Source organism: Gymnoscopelus microlampas (assembly GCF_963454915.1).
Source record: "Gymnoscopelus microlampas genome assembly, chromosome: 4".
Taxonomy (NCBI): domain Eukaryota; kingdom Metazoa; phylum Chordata; class Actinopteri; order Myctophiformes; family Myctophidae; genus Gymnoscopelus; species Gymnoscopelus microlampas.
The window spans coordinates 59593186-59613952 of record NC_139941.1 but is presented as its reverse complement, the minus strand read 5'-3'; the positions used below and the strand labels follow the sequence as shown (position 1 = coordinate 59613952).

Here is a 20767-nt window from a genome sequence, read left to right as displayed (position 1 = left end):
AACGCCTGGAACGATAACATCTCTCACGCGGGTCACAATGGCGGAGCGATCATGCATACAAAATGAGTCGTTTTCCCCAACGTAAAAAGTTTCAGAGTTATAGGGGTTTTAGAGAAGGAGATCGGAAGCGGATGGGAGCCATGTTTTTTGACATGGTGATCCATCTGTCCTTTCCTTCTCAGAATCACCGTGGGTGATTCCAGAGCTGCTCCAGTCCCTCCTGTGTGGATCCTCATTACTAGAGGCTGAACCTCTAGTAATGAGAATAACTTAACACCTACAACATGTTGAAAACTTGATCAGAATACTTCTTCCAGGGTGAACATGCTTCGTCTTCTTCTGTGGTGTGAAACAACTTACCCAGCATGCTCTTGTGTTGTACAGGATTGGATGAAATGCCTTCAGACGTTCTGCATGAATTTAAGAAAACCCACCCAGCCCACGTCCAACAAGAGACTGAGACAGGTATTATACATTATATACATTATAATATACATTATATACACTATAATATACATTAAATATGATATAAACCCACCCAGCCCACGTCCAACAAGAGACTGAGACAGGTATTATACATTATACACACTATAATATACATTAAATATGATTTAAACCCACCCAGCCCACGTCCAACAAGAGACTGAGACAGGTATTATACATTATATACACTATAATATACATTAAATACATTATATACACTATAATATAATTGTTTACATGTAGACAATAGAATGATACATGCAGACAATAGAATGATACATGCAGACAAGTGCAGCCATCTTGCCGTACGCCCTTTATTTAATCTACTCCATGTTGATACATGAGAGACACTGTGTTTCATGTCCATTACATACGTTACATAAGGGATCTTCAATGGTTGAGAGAGATGAAGCAGGGACCCCCTCTATATTGTATAAAAATTGTGTTTCGGCTAAACTTTTGCTGCTCTTTTTTTCCCTCTACACCTATAACTCTTTGCCAAAAGAGTTTTTTTATTTTTTGGCTCAAGTTCTGCTCAGAAAAGGGATGCTAGGGTTCAAGTGATTCATGTAAAAAAATTAAAATCATATCACACAAAGATTTGGCGGACCCCCTGTATTAACTCTGAGGACCCCCTAGGGGTCCCGGACCCCCTGTTGAAGACCCCTGCGTTACATAAAGGTCATAAAGGTCATGATGATGTGTTACAGGTCAGCAGTCTGGTGCTGAACGTTGAAGAGGCTCACAAGCTGCCCATCAAACACTTCACCAGCCCTTACTGTAACATCTACCTGAACAGTGTCCAGGTGGCCAGAACACACCCTAGAGACGGACTCAACCCTGTGTTCACTGAGGAGTTCATCTTTGAGTCAGTATTTACCCTATTACCCTATTTATAACCCTATACACTAACCCTATAACCCTATAGACTATACACCTATACCTATACACAACCCTGTGTTCACTGAGGAGTTCATCTTTGAGTCAGTATTTACCCTATTACCCTATTTATAACCCTATACACTAACCCTATAACCCTATAGACTATACACCTATACCTATACACAACCCTGTGTTCACTGAGGAGTTCATCTTTGAGTTAGTATTTACCCTATTACCCTATTTATAACCCTATAACCCTATAGACTATACACCTATACCTATACACTAACCCTGTGTTCACTGAGGAGTTCATCTTTGAGTTAGTATTTACCCTATTACCCTATAGACTAACCCTATTACCCTATAGTCTAGTGATGAGCGGGCCGACCCGTAACCCGCGGCGCGGGTGGGTCGAGTCAGGATTTCAGAGGCAATTATGCGGGCTGTGGGTGAGCGGGTCAGCCGCTCTCACACGCAAAATAAAATAAAAATCAAATGCTCTTGTTTTGTCTTTATTCCTAATAAGAATAAGAATAATAACAATAAAACAGTTTGAATACACTTGGGGTGTATACTTGAAGATTATTTTCCTTCATGATTTTACAGATTTTTGTTTTTACCGCGGGTCGCGGGGCGGGTGGAGCCATAGATTTATATATGGGTTCGCGGGACGGGTTGAGCCATAGATATATATGGCGGGTTGGGTTCCGTGGCGGGGCGGGGCGGGGCGGGTCATGAAAAAACACGACCCGCACATCACTACTATAGACTATACACCTATACCTATACACAAGCCTGTGTTTACTGAGGAGTTCATCTTTGAGTTAGTCTGCTGTTTATTTGATTTAATTAAAACATTTTAGACTATAGAATAACATAACATAACCTGTACACTGTCTTTAGACTAGACATTATTTTAAACTTTAGTCTATAGAATAGAATAACATAACATGCACACTGTCTTTAGACTAGACATTATTTTAAACTTTAGACTATAGAATAACATAACATAACCTGCACACTGTCTTTAGACTAGACATTATTTTAAACTTTAGACTATAGAATAACATAACATAACCTGCACACTGTCTTTAGACTAGACATTATTTTAAACTTTAGACTATACAATAGAATAACATAACCTGCACACTGTCTTTAGACTAGACATTATTTTAAACTTTAGACTATAGAATAACATAACATAACCTGCACACTGTCTTTAGACTAGACATTATTTTAAACTTTAGACTATAGAATAACATAACATAACCTGCACACTGTCTTTAGACTAGACATTATTTTAAACTTTAGACTATAGAATAACATAACATAACCTGCACACTGTCTTTAGACTAGACATTATTTTAAACTTTAGACTATACAATAGAATTACATAACCTGCACACTGTCTTTAGACTAGACATTATTTTAAACTTTAGACTATAGAATAACATAACATAACCTGCACACTGTCTTTAGACTAGACATTATTTTAAACTTTAGACTATAGAATAACATAACATAACCTGCACACTGTCTTTAGACTAGACATTATTTTAAAACCTACCGTAGAGACACACAGAGTTCATCTTTGAGTCATTCTGATGATTATCTTCATTACAGTATATTATGATGTAATGTTCAGTATATTATGATGTAATGTTCAGTATATTATGATGTATTTTATCATGTATTTATCAGTAAATAACTGAATGCTGTGTTTGTTCTACAGTGATCTGTCCAGTGAAATCAACAGGTTTGAGATCAGTTTAAGCAACAAGACGAAAAAGAGCAAAGAGAGTGACATCTGTGAGTTCAACTTTATTATAATAATAATAATAATAATAAAGTCCATGTTTGTTCATATTTGGCTCCTCTTATTGCCTCTCCTGACTTTCCTAATACATTGTGTCATCACACAATGTATTAGGAAAGAATATTGATGATAAAAACAACTTTGACGATTGACCAAGATACCATGCAGACATATTATATTATTATGTATATTTAGATATTAGACCAGGGGTCTTCAACAGGGGGTCCGGGACCCCTAGGTCAGACAGATGCTAGGTTCATTGTTTACGTGGTATCCTAGGTTACTGAAGCACTACACTGTCTCTTACCTTGGTTACTGTAAGACAGTCAATAGTAAACAGTAAATGTCTCATAAGTCCATCATGTCTCCGGTGTTCATGCTCTGTCAGTTGAAGCGTCTTCAGAAAGGTAAAGGCACACTCTGCCACACCCATTCTGGGAGACTCAGCGCTGCATCCAAGCATGTTCAGTCCTTTGGGCCGACCGAGGACAGGCTCCATAGAGTAGACCTCTCATCTGGTACTACTGGAAGCCTAAAGACAGGCTCCATAGAGTATAGACCTCTCATCTGGTACTACTGGAAGCCTAAAGACAGGCTCCATAGAGTAGACCTCTCATCTGGTACTACTGGAAGCCTAAAGACAGGCTCCATAGAGTATAGACCTCTCATCTGTCTACTGGAAGCCTAAAGACAGGCTCCATAGAGTATAGACCTCTCATCTGGTACTACTGGAAGCCTAAATAATGTTTTACATTTGGCCGTCGCACATTTGAACTAGATTCCATATTCTCAATCTCAACTCTAAATTCCTACACCAATACATCAACTCCAAAGCAAAGCAGTGAAGCTACGATAAGCTGCCATAAGCTACCATAAGCTACGATAGCAATGCTCCGTGTTTATGTTTTGGTGGAGCTGAGAGTGTTGCCAGATCCTGTGAGAGAAACGGTAATCAGACTTATATAGTGCTTTTCTTAGTACCCAAAGTGGCTTTACAAAACAGCTTAAAACAATAACATTAGGAGCAAAAAAAAAGAAAAACGTTAAAAGGTTAAAAACAATAAGCTAAGACTAAGAGGAAGAAAGGAAGGTTTGGTTTTGGTTAAACAGGGAAAGCAAGTCTGAAAGAGTGAGCAAGAGACGAGGTCTATGAAAAGATGTAACAATCGCCCTTTAACTCGGAAAGGGTAACTATTAACTAAAAAGGAAACAACAGGATCGGCAGGTTACTAGTTGTGGTTACTTTATTTCAAGCCACCATAAATAATAATTGTCACAATCAAATGGCAAATAATAATACACCTCTTGGTTTTTAACTACTGTCCCTGTCTCTTTCCCTAACAAATAAAAGAAACAAACCAACAAATCAAAGCACAAAACTTATTTCACACACTCTCACCCCCAATCAAATCCCACTGTCTTTAGTAACCCCGCGGATCACAGTGCAAATATAAACAGTCCCTGCGACGGTCCTCTTCTTTACCGCGCCTCCGTGGCTGTAAAGTTCCTTAATCCCAATGGAAAGCAAGCGTCGTCCGCGACGACGGTCGAAACAATAATAAACTCGGGGTACCCCTCTAAATTGTAATCCACAAGAACATAGTCACTCGGTTTGGTCTCACCAGCCTCGGCTCCTCTCGGTTCCAATCCCGGCCGGCGTCTCGATCACCACCGCAGCGCTCGAAGTCCCGCAGCAGCAACGTTATGTTACCCTCCCGCTGGGTTCGATAGTTCTTAACTCTTTGACTGCCAGAGTATTTACACATCTACCCCCCTTCCTTGCCAGAGAATAACATTGCAAAAATAGGTAAACTGTGAATTTTGTCTCCGTTTATTTTTTAACATTGAAGTGAATGGAGCAGAAAATCTTCGTATCGCGTTATCTCCTGCTTCCTTTGTGATAAAAAAAAAAAAAAAAAAACATTTTTTAATTTTTATTTTTTTCAAAAATCTCGTCAATCTCGTCGACGGCTGGCTGAGCCATGCGGAGAAAAACGAGAAATCTCGTCAATGGCAGTCAAAGAGTTAACTTCAGGCCGCAGTTTACACCTAGTCAATTCTATAATAACTTTAGCGATGTAACACTGGCGCCTCGGAGCTCCGCTCTTCCACCCGTTCACACTAGTGCTCGGGCTGTTTGTTTGATCTTCCCTCCCCCCGTGTCACACCCTCTATTAGTAAAGTCGGGTGGCACAAATCATTCAATCACCCAATGATCAGACCCATTACCTCAAGTGAATAGGAATATATCTCAGGGTCCAACATGTCACATATCACTCGTATACAATAACATGCATAAACTTAGACCAAATGTTACATATCAATCAGACATAATAACACCCATAGATCAAGTGGATAAATATAATAAACATAATGTGCATTTGTCACAAAGAAGAGACTAGTTTCACCACTTGAGCCCTCTTACATCAGCTACTTCCAAAAATAATCTTGAAAGCAAGCCTGAATAAGCAACTACACTACAGAAACAAGCCCAAACAAAAGCAACCAGCAACTGAGTATTTGCACGTGTAAACAGTAACTGTCTCATATGTCTCATACAGTATGTCTCATTGTGTCTCATAATGTCTCATTAAGTCTCATATGTCTCATATGTCTCATATGTCTCATACAGTATGTCTCATTGTGTCTCATAATGTCTCATTAAGTCTCATATGTCTCATATGTCTCATACAGTATGTCTCATTGTGTCTCATAATGTCTCATTAAGTCTCATATGTCTCATATGTCTCATACAGTATGTCTCATTGTGTCTCATAATGTCTCATTAAGTCTCATATGTCTCATATGTCTCATATGTCTCATACAGTATGTCTCATATGTCTCATATGTCTCATATGTCTCATATGTCTCATACAGTATGTCTCATATGTCTCATACAGTATGTCTCATATGTCTCATATGTCTCATATGTCTCATGTCTCCTCAGTGTTCATGCGCTGCCAGCTGAACCGTCTCCAGAAAGGACAGACGATAGACGAGTGGTTTCCTCTCAGCTCACATGTACCTCTGAAGGGCATCGAACCGGGCTCCCTGCGGGTCCGCGCCCGCTACTCCATGGAGAAGATCATGCCGGAGGAGGAATACAGCGAGTTCAAAGAGGTGTGTGTGCTCACACACACACACACACACACACACACACACGCACACGCACACGCACACACACACACACGTATAAATGTGTGCGTTGTATAAATGTGTGCGTTGTATAAACGTGTCCCCCTGCAGCTGATCCTGCAGAAGGAGTTCCATGTGATCTACGCTCTGGCTCATGTGTGTGGTCAGGACCGCACGCTGCTGGCCAGCCTCCTGCTGAGGGTCTTCAGACACGAGAAAACTGAAGCCCCCCTGCTGAGGACCCTCAACGACAGAGAGATCAACATGGAGGGTACGTTAAACCACTTTAAACCACGTTAAACCACTTTAAACTAGTTTAAACCACTTTAAACTAGTTTAAACCGGTTTAAACCACTTTAAACCACTTTAAACTAGTTTAAACCACTTTAAACCAGTTTAAACTAGTTTAAACCACTTTAAACCAGTTTAAACCAGTTTAAACTGGTTTAAACCACCCCGGTACCCCTCTACGATACGAATAAATGTATGAATGAATGTATGACAACATTATGAATGAAGACGTGACATGGGTGTAATTCTCCTCCTGTCCAGACGAGGCCACCACTCTGTTCAGAGCGACCACGCTGGCCAGCACTCTGATGGAGCAGTACATGAAAGCTACGGCCACGCCCTTCGTTCACCACGCCCTGAAAGACACCATCCTGAGAATCATGGAGAGCAAACAGTCCTGTGAGGTAAACACCTAACCATAAACCCTAACCCTAAACCCTATGTCCCTTAACCCCTAACCCTATGTCCCTTAACCCCTAACCCTATGTCCCTTAACCCCTAACCCTATGTCCCTTAACCCCTAACCCTATGTCCCTTAACCCCTAACCCTATGTCCCTTAACCCCTAATCCCAACAGAGCAAACAGTCCTGTGAGGTAAAAACCTAACCCTAAACCCTAACCCTAACCCTAACCACCGTAGGTCTGCTATTTTAGGCGCGCGACAGCGTCGTGCTGCAAAGTATAAATGAAGCTCTATAGTGAAAAGCTGTGAAACAGACTTTGTTTTAAACGCAAGCAGTACACCTAGAAAGTACACCTAGAAACACACACACACGCACGCACGCACGCGCGCGTGTGTGTGTGTGTGTGTGTGTGTGTGTGTGTGTAGTTAATAAAGCACAGAGGCTTTCTTTAATTACAAAATGATCTTAATCAATTGCATGGGAGATGCTGCAAGAACAAACACTCAAGCCTGCTACAGTGACACAACAACTGATCAGCGGACACTCGGACAGGGATTTTATAGATAAAAGCTGTGGGGCTATCTGTACTGGTGGGTGCTGCATAGTTAGTCTGTAGTCTTCTTTTTTTTTTGGCTGATGGTGCAACAAAAAACGATGTAACCATGCAGACACTCTGCGAACGATGCATCGCCATTTCATCCGTCAATTGTATCCGATGCACCCTGAATGAACCGTTTAAATAGTTCAACTAGACGATCTACATCCACACGTTGTGAGCTTGTAGATCGTCTAGTTGAACTATTTGAAAGTGTTTTTCATGTCCCCTAAACCCTAACCCCTATCCCTATGTTCCCTAAACCCTAACCCCTATCCCTATGTTCCCTAAACCCTAACCCCTATCCCTATGTTCCCTAAACCCTAACCCCTATCCCTATGTTCCCTAAACCCTAACCCCTATCCCTATGTTCCCTAAACCCTAACCCCTATCCCTATGTTCCCTAAACCCTAACCCCTATCCCTATGTTCCCTAAACCCTAACCCCTATCCCTATGTCCCCTAAACCCTAACCCCTATCCCTATGTTCCCTAAACCCTAACCCCTATCCCTATGTTCCCTAAACCCTAACCCCTATCCCTATGTTCCCTAAACCCTAACCCCTATCCCTATGTTCCCTAACCCCTATCCCTATGTTCCCTAAACCCTAACCCCTATCCCTATGTTCCCTAAACCCTAACCCCTATCCCTATGTTCCCTAAACCCTAACCCCTATCCCTATGTTCCCTAAACCCTAACCCCAACAGAGCAAACAGTCCTGTAGGGTAAATGTGCCTTATCTGTTTCAATATTGAAACTAAATGTTTTTGAATACTTTTCTTTCTGGATTATATTCTCTTCTGTCTGTTCCTCTCCTCTCCTCTCCTCTCCTCTCCTCTCCTCTCCTCTCCTCTCCTCTCCCCTCCCCTCCCCTCCCCTCCCCTCCCCTCCCCTCCCCTCCCCTCCCCTCCTCTCCTCTCCTCTCCCCTCCCCTCCCCTCCCCTCCCCTCCCCTCCCCTCCCCTCCCCTCCTCTCCTCTCCCCTCCCCTCCCCTCCCCTCCCCTCCCCTCCCCTCCCCTCCCCTCCCCTCCCCTCCCCTCCTCTCCTCTCCCCTCCCCTCCTCTCCTCTCCTCTCCTCTCCTCTCCTCTCCTCAGTTGAATCCGTCTAAACTAGAGAAGAATGAGGACGTGAACTTGAACTTGGCTCATCTCCTCACCATCCTGTCAGAGCTGGTGGAGAAGATCTTCATGGCTGCTGAGATACTGCCCCCGTAAGCACACACACACACACACACACACACACACACACACACACACACACACACACACACACACAAGTTGATCTCAAACTTAATAAACACAAGGTTTATTCCTTATAGCTCAGTGTATTTCATTGTACAGGCAGTGGTACAAAACAACATGTGTGTCATGTGACCTGCAGCGTCACTGTGCATGTGTATCTCCCTGTGTGGGTCATACCATGAAATGTTTAGTAGAGGGGTCCCTGTGTGAGTCATACCATGAAGTGTATAGTAGAGGGGTCCCTGTGTGGGTCATACCATGAAGTGTATAGTAGAGGGGTCCATGTGTGAGTCATACCATGAAATGTTTAGTAGAGGGGTCCCTGTGTGAGTCATACCATGAAGTGTATAGTAGAGGGGTCCCTGTGTGGGTCATACCATGAAATGTTTAGTAGAGGGGTCCCTGTGTGAGTCATACCATGAAATGTTTAGTAGAGGGGTCCCTGTGTGAGTCATACCATGAAGTGTATAGTAGAGGGGTCCCTGTGTGGGTCATACCATGAAGTGTATAGTAGAGGGGTCCATTTGTGGGTCATACCATGAAGTGTATAGTAGAGGGGTCCATGTGTGGGTCATACCATGAAGTGTATAGTAGAGGGGTCCATGTGTGGGTCATACCATGAAGTGTATAGTAGAGGGGTCCCTGTGTGGGTCATACCATGAAGTGTATAGTAGAGGGGTCCCTGTGTGGGTCATACCATGAAGTGTATAGTAGAGGGGTCCCTGTGTGGGTCATACCATGAAGTGTATAGTAGAGGGGACAATCTCCCTCTTCTTTCTTTAAAAGAAAAATAAATAATACATTCAGACATCCCATAAAACCGGTGCATTACAGAAAAGTGCATTTCAAAAACAATTCAACAAAATACAATGCAATAAAATCTGTATTTCCCCCTTTTTTTTTTAAGGCAAAACATTTAAGCAGGATTCTAAAGTTTTTGTCACAGACCAGAGCACCTTTTTGATGTTCTTGCTCAGAATGAGCTCCTTGATTCCACTTACAGTATGTCTAAACGAAGTCTCTTCTTTGTGACCTGTTTTGTTGACTGAAGGGCATCGTACAGGGAGTGATTGTCAGTCACACAGACCAACGCGGGAGCATTTGGTTTAACAGAACCAGTAGTGAGCTCAGAAAAGAGAGTGGCAAGGAAGATTGCATTGTCTATTCCAGTGGTTTTCAACCTTTTTTGCGTCAAGGACCCCCCCAAATTGACACACATTAGCCCAGGGACCCCCATTTGAAAAGATATGCGAGGGACCCCCAATAAGAGACGATTTTTACGGCTCTAGCAGTGATTTCAACCATTTTAATTTCAAGGACCCCCAGTTTAACATGCATTAGGCTACAGACCCCCATTTAATGGCATTTCTATCTCTGGGACCCCAATTTGTATTATAAAATCAATGTTAATTTAACTCTGAGAGTGTACAAATGGAACCAAACAAATGGAACCAAATGGACCCTAACGGGTCCATTTGGTTCCATTTGTACACTCAGAGTTACAGACCCATAAGGGTCCATTTGGTTCCTATCTATCATTTTGCCGGGGACCCCCCTGGAACTCCCTCAGGACCACTGGTGGTCCCCGGACCACTGCCAACAAAGAGGAGAAAACATCCCCCTCTCCCCCATAAAGGTGATCAATGTCCCTCCATCTGGCAAGTTTCCCAGTGAAGCATCACTGAAGACAGTCAAGGTCAAAGCATCATTATTACCCAAATGTTGACATTTCAGAGTAACCTTTTCAGCTTTAAGTTTACGAATCACCTTATTTGCATCATGGATGGACTGAACAGTAGCATGTTTTAGAACGGATGCCAAAACACAAGCATCAAACATCACATCAGGTCTGGTCTGCTTTGCAACCCAAAGAATCCTATTTTTGATCTAAGCTGCTCTTTTTCTGTTTCACCAAGAGGTGAATCCCTTTGTATAGCACGTGCTGGTTGCATGTGGATGGGCTGCAAATGTTCAATATAGCTGTGCTGATGCATATGCTTAACAGTGACAATATCCATTCCACATAACAGAAATTATCATGTTCCAGGGACGTGCACAGATAGACTCTAGTAGTAGGGGCTGTTAGTGACACGATACTTCACTTTGTGATACAAGCGCCAAATTTTCCACAAACTTTCTTCTGGACCTACTTTTTCACAAAAGCCCGTTAGCCACCCAAAAAAAAACAATATGGCTGCTATTTTCCAAAATGGCTGCCGGCGAAAGACATGCTATGTGTTTTTTTACCTGGATTGTGATTGGATTATCCAATTTTGATTATTTTGGCATCAGAATATAGTTTTGACTCACTCCCACCCCCCGTTAGCCATGCAAAAATATATATATGACTGCCATTTTCCAAAATAGCTGCCGGCGAAAGACATTTTATGTGGTTTTTGACCTGGATTGTGATTGGATAATCCAAATGTTTTCTGAGGGTGTACTGTAAAAAGGTTGCGCAGAATGCGCACCACTGAGCTAAGGGACTAACGGGACACAGGTGGAGAAATAAAACTAATTACAAGGTAATGAGACAAGACAGGAAACGTTACGACAAAATAAAACGAACACAACAGTAAAGTAAAAACTAAGTAACCGCTTAAAACAGGACAAACGAACACATTACAAAACAGTACTGTACTGTTATTGTACAGCACTGTACTTTACTCTACTGTTCTGTTATTGTACAGCACAGTACTGCACTGTGCTGTACTGTATTGTTATTGAACATCACTGTACTGTACTGTATTGTTATTGAACAGCACTGTACTGTACTGTACTGTATTGTATTGTTGTTGGTTACCAGTTCACGATTTAGTGAAGAATCTAGGCCCTGAAAAATCCATTGGCATCCTTTTCTTTCACACTTTCACTGGATGGGATGTCGTGTCAACCTTTCGTGGGAAAAGGCAAAAAGACAGCATGGCAAACCCGGCAAGTGTGGCCTGAAGTGTCTCATGTCTTCCAAAAACTCAGTCAATATCCACCAGTAACAGTGCATGAAAAGAACAGCGCTGGCGATGGGGTTGATGATGCAAGATTGTACCTGTTTGCATGGAAGCAGAGGTCCTATGATGAGGGCATCTCTTACACATCATGTGAAGCATGCCACTTATCAAGTTGCCCCTGTCTGAAGCCAGGTAACTGTATGTCAAATGTCATACAGAGAGCCCTGCCAGCTGGGGATGGCGAGCAGAAGATGACATTTGGCAAGTAGCGTGGATGACACTCTACCAATTGCCCAGATCTGTGAACAACTGACAAAAGCCGGTGCAAGACTTAACGTCGTGGTAGATGCAAGTGCTACCGCTTTGGTGTTCAGTGCACAGCACACAGCTGAGGGCCTGCAAAAGTGACAATTAGAACAATTTGTGATCCAGACATGGGGGGGGGGGTTATGTTAATACCAAAATAATCAAAATCCAATCACAATCCAGGTCAAAATACACATAAAATGTCTTTCCCCAGCAGCCATTTTGGAAAAAGGCAGCCATATTGTTTTCTTTTGCGTGGCTAACGGGGGGAGGGGGCGGGGGGGAGTCAAAACTATATTCTGATGCCAAAATAATCAAAATTGGATAATCCAATCACAATCCAGGTCAAAATACACATAAAATGCCTTTTGCCTGAAGCCATTTTGGAAAATGGCAGCCAAATTGTTTTTTTCCGCGTAGTTAACGGGGGAGGGGGCGTCAAAACTATATGTTAATACCAAAATAATCTAAATCCAATCACAATACAGGTCAAAATACACATAAAATGTCTTTCGCCAGCAGCCATTTTGGAAAATGGCAGCCATATTGGGTTTTTTTGCGTGGCTAACGGGCTTTTCTGCAAAAGTAGGTCCTAGGCATTGTTCATGCCAAATTTGGCGCTTGTATCACAAAGTGAACTATTGTAACATAAAAATAGACTTAGTGGCCTGGACTATAGGTGGTGCTAGAGCACCTGCCCTTTGCCCTCTTGACCAGAAGTGCCCTTTTGAAAAAAATAAAAAAAAAACGTTTTTTTTTCTTCTTCAGTTTACAGCAGGGGTCTTCAACAGGGGGTCCGGGACCCCTAGGGGGTCCTCAGAGTTACTACATGGGGTCTGCCAAATCTTTATGTGATATGATTTTTCTTTTTACCATAACCACTCGAAACCTAGCATCCCTTTTCTGAGGAGAACTTTAGCCAAAAATAGCAGATCTACAAGCCCACAACGCCTCGCGCTGCGAGGCGTTGTGGGCTTGTAGATCTGCTATTTTTGGCAAAGAGGGGTAGGTGTAGAGGGAAAAAAGAGCAGACCAAGTAAACCAAAAAAAAGTATAATTTACCTGAGCACCTGCCCCTCAAAATGTCTGTGCACGCCACTTAGTCCAGGGGCCAACACTGATATTTTCACAAATTGGTACCACCTAAGGTGACCGTAAAGTTTTCGTATTTTTGTCTTCCTACATGTCTCTAGTTTATATTTTGGTATGATAACCCTTCCAATCTTGTAGCTTAATGGCAGTTATCACTACCTACTGGCTAATGTATCCGGTAGGAGACACAAAGTAGAATCTTTGTGTCTCCAGTAGGTAGTGATAACTGCCATTAAGCTACAAGATTGGAAGGGTTATCATACCAAAATATAAACTAGAGACATGTAGGAAGACAAAAATACAAAAACTTTACGGTCACCTTAGGTGGTACCAAAATATGGCCTGGCCCCTGGACTAACTGTCATGTTCCTCACGTCCCACATGGAACGCAGACTTCAGGAATCACGTTACAAAATGTTGTGAGCTTTAAGCCCAAAGAAAATCATCTACATGACATGCAAGCACACCTGTACTTTTGCACCGTTCATCTAGCCAATAAAAGACTGCAGGATCCACTTGTGAAACTTTACCACCTGTGCCTAGCATGATTTCTTTCACTCTGTTATACCAGTAAAGTGATGCATCAGCCAGACCATATACACATTTCTTTAATTTCCATAGAACGGCTTTACTGTCTGCTTCTGGGGGTGGGCGAACATGAATGTCCCTTGACAACTCCATGCCCAGCAAAAATTCTTCAAAAACATCATTGTCGTTCCAGTTTTTTTTATCTCTTCCTGTTTAGCTGCATCAAAAGATATGTCTTTCGTTATTAGCACATCAGCTACAGGTTACAGTCTGTCCTCTTTTTAACTTTACATTTGCAGAAAGAAGAGAGAGTCATCATCACAGACATTGTGCTCCATTTCAGTTTGTGTCACATAATTTTGAGTCACTAGAGCAGTGATTCTCAAACTTTTTCATGTCAAGAACCCCCTAATTGACACTTATTACCCCGCAGACCCTCATTTGAAAAGATAAGCCAGGGACCCCAATAAGAGAAGGTTTTTACGGCTCTCTAGCAGTGATTCTCAACCATTTAAATTTCAAGGACCCCCAGTTTGACATGCATTAGCCTACGGACCCCCATTTAATGGCATTTGTACCTCTGGGACCCCAATTCACATTGTAAAACCAATGTTAATGTAACTCTGAGAGTGTACAAATGGAACCAAATGGACCCGTTAGGGTCCATTTGGTTCCATTTGTACACTCAGAGTTACAGACCCACAAGGATCCATTTGGTTCCTGTCCATCATTTGGCTGGGGACCCCCTGGAACCCCCTCAAGTACCCCTGGGGGTCCCCGGACCCCACTTTGAGAACCAATGCACTAGAGGACGTACCCCTGCTCCTGCACTTGACTCTCTGTCACTCTCCTGTTCGTTGTCTGTGTCTTGTTCACTATATGAGCTACCTGTGTTTTGATCTTGTTCAATATCTGCAGCACGGTTCTGTACAACTTTGTCACTGTTTGTGTCACTGAGAACCTCACCCTGTCCAGTGGTCTGAACATGTGTGTGTACCTTATTAAGTCTTAGGTGATGCACTCTAACAAGGATACCACCATGTCTTACAAATACAACAGCTCCGTCCTGACCGATAACTACACCTGGCCCCTTAAACTACACCTGGCCCCTTCCACTCTGCACTGTGTCAGCTCGTCTGTTATAGACTTTGTCTCCTGTCTCATGTTTTTCATCTGTGGGTCTGAGCTGCTTCTTATCCTCTCTGAACATTCAGCTTCAGTGAAAGCCTTCCTAGATGCATGCAACGCTGATGTGTGTTGCCCTACCCTTGCACTCACTGTAGTACCTTCCAGGGCAGGTAGCTTATCTATTAATACAGAGGGAAGGTTAGGATTTTGACCAAATACAAGTTGATGTGGGCCATAGCCATGGACACTGTGCATACAGTTCTTGGCCATAAGGGCCCAGTGTAGGGCAGTGTGCCAGTCACAGCCATTTTCCCGTCTCACCTTCAAGAGAATGTCAGTGAGAGTCTGATTGTGTCGTTCCAACAGCCCGTTGCTCCAGGGACTCTGTCCTGCTGTTGTCCTCGTCTCGATGTTGAAGTTCTCCGCCATATCTCTGAACTCTGCATTATTGAACTCGCCCCCATTATCGCTATACAAAAAATGGCATGAACACTAATCCACGTGTGGATGAGAGAGTTGACCATTTCAGAGGCCCTTTTGGTTTTCACAATACTTCCTGCACTGAAGCGTGTGAATTGGTCACTCACATGTAGAATCCATACTCCTGGCTCCAACTGGTGCAGGTCCACTGCTACGGTTTCATTGTATTGCGAAGCTAGAGGCAGACCAACAGCTGGCTTTGGCTTTGTTCTGCTGTATCTCTGACATATGTCGCAGTCGTGTACTATTTGTTGCAAAATAGTGAGGCAGTCCTTGTCTTTATTTCCAGAGCTTTGGATTAACCTCTGCAGCCTGTCTGCTGATGCGTGGCCAAACTGTTTGTGAAGCTTGAGAAGGACCTTGCACTTTTCACCTGGGGACATGTTTTCTGTCACGGTCAGGGCTTCATCTTCAGCTGTCGCTGCAAGTATCACGTCATCTTTCATTTTCCTCCTTGTGTTGTCTTCATCTCTTATGTCTACACAGTATAGTGTCCTGAGCTAGTGAACTCAAGAGGTATCTGTTGCTTAAACATCACTGCTCTGTCATTTTCCATGTCTAAAACAGTTCCTGCCTTCTTCAGTGATGATTTACTTAGCAGTTAGTGGGATATCAACTTCGACCTCTATGTGACATTTTGTTTGTCCTATCTTGGCAGGTAGTTTCACTTTCCTGGTAGAATATACTAAATTCCCATTTCAAAAACGAAATGGTCTGCAACTGTTATGTTCTGTCTTCATCAGCTTGTTCAAACTGAGAGCATTAACAAAGCTGACAAGCCATTTCTCCCCACACACTGTACGAGTGCATGCTGTGTCTATGATGGCTGATCCCAGGGATTCAGTCATGAAAGTCTCAGAGTCAGACATGCGGTCATTTGTCAACAACGTGATATTGACTTCATCTACATTTTCGTCTTCAGTGAATCTTACTTGTTCGTTCCTCTTGTGGGGGCAGTCCTTCGGCCCAATGGAATGTGCTTTGACACACCGCACATCTTCATCGCTTACCAAACTTATCCAATGGATTAGTACCCGGCAGCGGTGTCTTCTGTTGAGCACTTTGAAACGTCGTGTTCCGTCTTCCTCGTCGTTGTTCTGTGAAGAAAGCTGCGTCCTGGTTTAGTTGTATTCCATTAAATCCGCTTGAGTGCCGACTTCATTGATGAGAACTTTAGGGCTGGACATGCCGTCAGTGCAAGCTGTCTGTTTCTCTGGTGGAGACAGGCTGTGTCTAACACTTTGAATGCTAATACGGCATCAGGAAGCGTCATGTTATACTTTTTCATCCGGTTGTATCGCTGTTCAAAGTCAATTATGTAGTCTGTCTTTTGTTAACCCATTAAGACCTGAGGCAGATGAAAAAAATGTTTTCTAAACCCTGACTCTTTGTGTGTGTGTGTGTGTGTGTGTGTGTGTGTGTGTGTGTGTGTGTGTGTGTGTGTGTGTGTGTGTGTGTGTGTGTGTGTGTGTGTGTGTGACCACCAGGACTCTCAGGTTCATCTATGGATGTCTACAGAAGTCAGTTCAGCAGAAATGGCCGACCAACACAACCATGAGGACTAGAGTTGTCAGGTAGACATGCATACACACACTCTCTCTCACACACACGCACACGCGCACACGCACTCTCACACGCACTCACACACACACACACACACTCACTCACTCACTCACTCACTCACTCACTCACTCACTCATTGAAGTTCATTGAAGAACAATATGGAAGATAAAATAAACCACTTTTTTACTGCATATGAAGTTTGAACATTTCTACAAAGACATTTGACACTTTATGGAGTTCTGTTCTGTCTGTAAACACTTACTATTATTACGTACAGCGTACAGTATTATTATTATTATTATTATTATTATTATTGATGTCAGTGTACTGTAATTATGAATATATCTTCATCTCTTCTTCCAGTGGGTTCGTCTTCCTCAGGCTCATCTGTCCTGCAATCCTGAACCCCAGAACCTTCAACATTATCGCTGGTACACACACACACACACACACACACACACACACACACACACACACACACACACACACACACACACACACATGCCTCCATGTAGATTGACTACACTTTGTCTTTGGTCAACAAACAATATATGAATGTATTTAATCCAGTCATGAATGTCCACATGTTCCTTATTATTATTAATATTATTGTGTGTGTGTGTGTGTGTGTGTGTGTGTGTGTGTGTGTGTGTGTGTGTGTGTGTGTGTGTGTGTGTGTGTGTGTGTGTGTGTGTGTGTGTGTGTGTGTAGACCCTCCATCCTCCACAGCTGGCAGAACTCTCACCCTGGTGGCCAAATCCGTTCAGAACCTCGCCAACCTGGTGGAGTTTGGTGCCAAGGTACGCACGCACGCACGCACACACGCACGCCACACACACACACACACACACACACACACACACACACACACACACACACACACACACACACACACACACACACACACACACACACACACAATTAATTCAGATTTCAAATATAAAGTGCTTACCTCATGGACAGGGATGTTACCAGTCTGTTGGGTTAACCCATAAATACCCATATTTTCCGTATTGTTCAATAAAAAAAACATTTTAATCCGATCGTGGCCATTTTCTCCGTATTTTCCCCATGCTTTCAACTACGTGACCCTATTGGTTGGGAGGTGTAATTGCACTCTGATACATTATAACTCTATGAGCAAATGACAGCCAATCGGATTAAAACGCTTTTTATTGAACAATACAGAAGATACGGGTACTTATACCCACCCGAAGTAAATTGTAACATCCGTGGCCACGGAATAAGCACTTTGTATTTGAAATCTGAACGTTTATGTAGATGTACGGGCTGTAAATGGAGAAAGTGCAAAAGACAGGTTGAAGTTCCGTCATGACTGTGATATGAACGTCATGTCATAATGTAGTTTGCTGCTATAAATCTAGTAGCAGCAAGCGAACTATAGTGACTTGTAAACAACCCAGTGTGCAGACTGTGCTCAAAACACGTGGGCAGCTATACATGGATGCAAACAAGTACGGTAATCTTTAGGTGACACATTCACAGTTTACAAAATAACATTAGGACACAAACAAGCCATTTGTTTTGTTTTTTTCTCTTTTTTTTTAATTATTTTTAGCTGACCTTGTATTGTAACTGTACTATCATGTGCTTTGTTTCTGCAAACTTCTAAATACAGTATTCAATCAATCAATCAATCAATCACACTAGTGAATGATTTGTGAGTAGTTTATATTTACCCTGGTATCTCTCACCTCATTCTCCATGAGAACCGCTTACTGTTAAACTTGACCTGAGTTGGCTCTGTCTGTACTTAGTTGGACTGCTTTTTCCTTCTACTCTAAATCTCTTTGCCAGAAATAGCCGATCTACAAGCTCTATGGCTTATGTTTTCCCATTAAAATATAGATGCTGGGTTCAACTTCCATGAGGCACTTTATTTTATTTTATTCATTTTTTTCATCTGAGATGTCCAATCATTGGTGTGTCTGTGAATTGTTATAGTTTAAAATAAATATACAAGTTCAATCAGAACATGTTCCATGTCTGGATGTATTCCTTAAAATCGCTTGGCAGTGGGCAAACGCGGCCAGAAATAATTCAGGCAGTGAATGAGTTAACTGTTTAAATATTGTGTTTAATGTAAATATTGTGTGTTTTAAACAGGAACCATACATGGAGGGAGTTAACCCTTTCATCAAAAACAACAAACATAGAATGATCATGTTTCTGGATGAGTTGGGGGTGAGTATTATTATTACTATTACTGTTACTATTACTATTACTATTACTGTTATTATTACTATTACTATTACTGTTATTATTACTATTACTATTACTGTTAGTATTACATATTACTATTACTGTTATTGTTATTGTATCATGTCCTATCAACAGTGATGTTAAATACATTATTCATATTAACTATGAATAAACATTTAATAACCAGAAGAATAGATGTTGTTTATATTTTTACTTTGTTTTCTCCTTAAATCATCTGATCATAGAGCTATTAACTGTGTGTGTGTGTGTGTGTGTGTGTGTGTGTGTGTGTGTGTGTGTGTGTGTGTGTGTGTGTGTGTGTGTGTGTGTGTGTGTGTGTGTGTGTGTGTGTGTGTGTGTGTGTGTGTGTGTGTGTGTGTGTGTGTGCAGAACGTCCCTGACCTCCCAGAGGTCACAGAGCACTTTAGGACGGATGTTTCTCGGGACCTGGCCGCTCTGCATGAGCTCTGTGCCGCCCACTCTGACGAGCTGAGGACGCTGTCCAATGAGAGAGGAGCACAGCAGGTACACACACACACACACACACACACACACACACACTCTGACGAGCTGAGGACGCTGTCCAATGAGAGAGGAGCACAGCAGGTACACACACACACTGTAACTCCCTCCTTACTGGTCTCCCAGCATGCATTGCTCTCTGAAGCCCCCCCGTACCAAGTAGAACACACTGATGTTGTCTACAGTGACACACATTCATAAGTGGTCTATAGAGTCTGACCATCATGTTATTAAGATCTTAATGAGAAGTTCTACTCTCTTCTCTAACATGATGTGGAGACATTGTTGCAGCAGAGCCTCTACTGACTGTTTTTATGTTTTTATTTTGTTTTTATGCTTTTTAATTGTCTCCGCCAGGAGACTATGTTTTCACTCCCCCCCCCCCCCCCCCCCTCGGCCAAGCTAACATTGGTCAAGCCTCACGTGACACGTGACAATACGTTGAAAGAGTGTGCTCTGATTGGCTAGTGAGACGCATGACGTATAGCGGCCTATAAATAGATGTGTCACTTTGAAAGAGTCTGTGTCTCTTTCAAAGTGAGGTAAGACAGGAATAATCACCAAATGGCTGAGAAATGGCGGAGCAATACATTTTGTAGACACACTGGTGTCATCACAATACGTAATATAAATAGCTTAGACAGGATTGATGACAGATGATAGCACGGTTCTGCTGGCGGAGACTTGTGCTCCGAGGAGCACATTTTCTAGTTATATTTGTGTTGTTGTACTCTGTTTGTGAGATGGACCTTGAGTCTGAAATAAGGATAAATAAGGATAATTCCTTTAACAGGTCGTTCATGAAAGTCCTTGCGGTCTTGTTTCCAATGAGAACCTGTGAGCAATTAGGGGTTAAGAGTCTTGCTCAGGGACAAATTTCATTTCATCGTCACATATGCTATTATTATTATTATACATTAATATAACATAATGTGTTGTATATTTACAGCATGTTATATATTTATGTTATATTTTGTGTATTTTACATCATGTTATATATTTATGTTATATTTTGTGTGTTCTACAGCATGTGTTAAAGAAGCTCCTGGCCATCACAGAGCTGCTGCAGCAGAAACAGGTTCATTACGCCATGAGCAACAGCAACAGGTAGTTACTGTTCCTGAAGCAT

The 20767-nt window shown here is 42.3% G+C and overlaps 1 protein-coding gene across 1 annotated transcript in view; it reads left to right on the top strand.

Annotated features, from left to right (window-relative positions):
• The window catches only part of rasa1a (RAS p21 protein activator (GTPase activating protein) 1a), a 53468-nt gene extending 32701 nt beyond the window's left edge, over window positions 1-20767 (top strand). The window contains exons 13-25 of the mRNA XM_084054783.1: window positions 385-465; window positions 1194-1351; window positions 3098-3174; window positions 6129-6301; window positions 6428-6587; window positions 6869-7011; window positions 8702-8817; window positions 16818-16904; window positions 17257-17324; window positions 17605-17693; window positions 19021-19098; window positions 19507-19641; window positions 20666-20767. Of these exons, the coding sequence (XP_083910909.1) occupies window positions 385-465; window positions 1194-1351; window positions 3098-3174; window positions 6129-6301; window positions 6428-6587; window positions 6869-7011; window positions 8702-8817; window positions 16818-16904; window positions 17257-17324; window positions 17605-17693; window positions 19021-19098; window positions 19507-19641; window positions 20666-20749 (1449 nt within the window). The 3' untranslated portion in view covers window positions 20750-20767. The remainder of the gene's footprint in view (window positions 1-384; window positions 466-1193; window positions 1352-3097; window positions 3175-6128; window positions 6302-6427; window positions 6588-6868; window positions 7012-8701; window positions 8818-16817; window positions 16905-17256; window positions 17325-17604; window positions 17694-19020; window positions 19099-19506; window positions 19642-20665) is intronic.